At 39.5% G+C, this 1,717-nt stretch overlaps 1 protein-coding gene across 1 annotated transcript; it reads left to right on the top strand.

Moving 5' to 3' along the window:
• The first annotated feature begins 584 nt into the window (after positions 1-584).
• On the top strand, positions 585-1,313 carry LOC100677619 (olfactory receptor 4C15-like). The gene has a single exon (XM_023542550.2). The coding sequence runs from the start codon at positions 629-631 to the stop codon at positions 1,220-1,222; it is 594 nt and encodes a 197-aa protein (XP_023398318.2). The 5' UTR covers positions 585-628; the 3' UTR covers positions 1,223-1,313.
• The last annotated feature ends 404 nt before the right edge of the window (positions 1,314-1,717 follow it).

Raw genomic sequence — 1,717 nt, 5'->3', positions numbered from 1 at the left:
AGATAAAAACTATTTGTCACTCCTACCACATATGAATGTTTCCATTCCTTGTATTGAAACTCTGGCTATTTTAAAGTATTTAACCTTGATTCTTCCTGGTGTCTCACTACCACCTTTAACATATTTCTCATTTTGTGTTCTCAACAGAAACAAGCACTTAAAATAACTTTGCTTATGGATGCACCAATGCATTGATGACTAGCTAATCCCATAAACTTGTCTGAGGAAAGTATCTCTTTCTCAAAATTTCAGATTCCACATGGTTACTGTGGAAGCTTTCACCTTTTCCTCTGAAATCATGAAAAATCAAAGCTGTGTGATAGAGTTTGTTCTATTGGGGCTTTCACAAAACCCAAATAGTGAAAAAATAATATTTGTTGTATTTTTGCTTACCTACATTGCAACTGTTGGGGGCAATTTGCTAATTGTAGTGCAGCTTGGCACTCCTGGGCCCCCCCATGTACTTCTTTCTGGCTTTCCTGTCCTTCCTGGATGCGTGCTTTTCCTCTGTCATTGCTCCAAAGATGATCATGGACTCAAGAGGAAAACCATCTCCTTCGAAGGCTGCATGACACAGCTCTTTGCTGAGCACTTCTTTCCTGGAGTAGAGGTGATTGTCCTCACCGCCATGGCCTATGATCGTTATGTGGCCATTTGCAAGCCATTACACTACCCCTTTATCATGAACTGGAGGTTCTGTGGCATTCTGATGGGGGTAGCCTGGGCAGGGGGCTTCTTGCATTCTGTAATACAAATTCTCTTTATATTTCAGCTGCCCTTTTGTGGCCCCAATGTCATTGATCACTTCATGTGTGATTTATACCCATTATTGGCTCTTGCCTGCACTGACACTCATATCCTTGGCTTTTTTGTTGTTGCAAATAGTGGGTTAATCTGCATCATAAGCTTCTCATTGTTGCTTATCTCCTATTGTGTCATCTTGGTCTTGCTGAGAACTCATAGCTCTGAAGGTCAAAGGAAAGCTCTCTCAACCTGTGGATCTCACATTGCTGTTGTGGTTTTGTTCTTTGTCCCATGCATATTTGTGTATGTGCAACCTCCATCTACTTTCTCCTTCGAAAAAATTGTGGCCATATTTCCTACCCTCCTAACTCCCTTGTTCAATCCTGTGATTTACACATTCAGGAATAAGGAAGTAAAAAATGCCATGAGGAAGTTGTGGACAAGACTGGTGGTGATTTCTGATAAAAATAAAACATGAAACTTATAAAAAAGCAAACTTCCAGAAGAAGGAAATCGAAATGGGCTTAGAGAAAAACTTTCTATGGGATGTACCTTGTAAGACAGAAGGTAATATAATGCAATAGAAAAACACTAACACGGAGGTCAGGAAATGTTTTTTCTACCTTCAGATCACTCATCATTTCGGAGTTGGCAGCTCAATGTCCTCATATATAAAAAGACTTGAATTTTATGCTTATTTAAAATACAATAACAAAAAGAAATCAGGAAAAGAGAGGAATCAGATTATCTATTAAACTGCTTGCCATTCACACCATGCTCCGAAAAACATTCATGGGAGGAGGACCATAATATCTTAGAGATTAGAACAGGAGCTTCCTGAAACTCTTTCAATTGAAAAGAAGTTTTATTTTTAGGGTACTGATCAGAGTTAAGGATCCCTGGTGGCCAAGTGGTTAAGTGTTCAGCTATTAACCAAAAGTGGGTTGGTTTGAACCTACCAGCTGCTCCAGGG

Source organism: Loxodonta africana, chromosome 22 (assembly GCF_030014295.1).
Source record: "Loxodonta africana isolate mLoxAfr1 chromosome 22, mLoxAfr1.hap2, whole genome shotgun sequence".
Classification (NCBI taxonomy): domain Eukaryota; kingdom Metazoa; phylum Chordata; class Mammalia; order Proboscidea; family Elephantidae; genus Loxodonta; species Loxodonta africana.
This window is presented reverse-complemented; position numbering and strand designations above follow the sequence as displayed.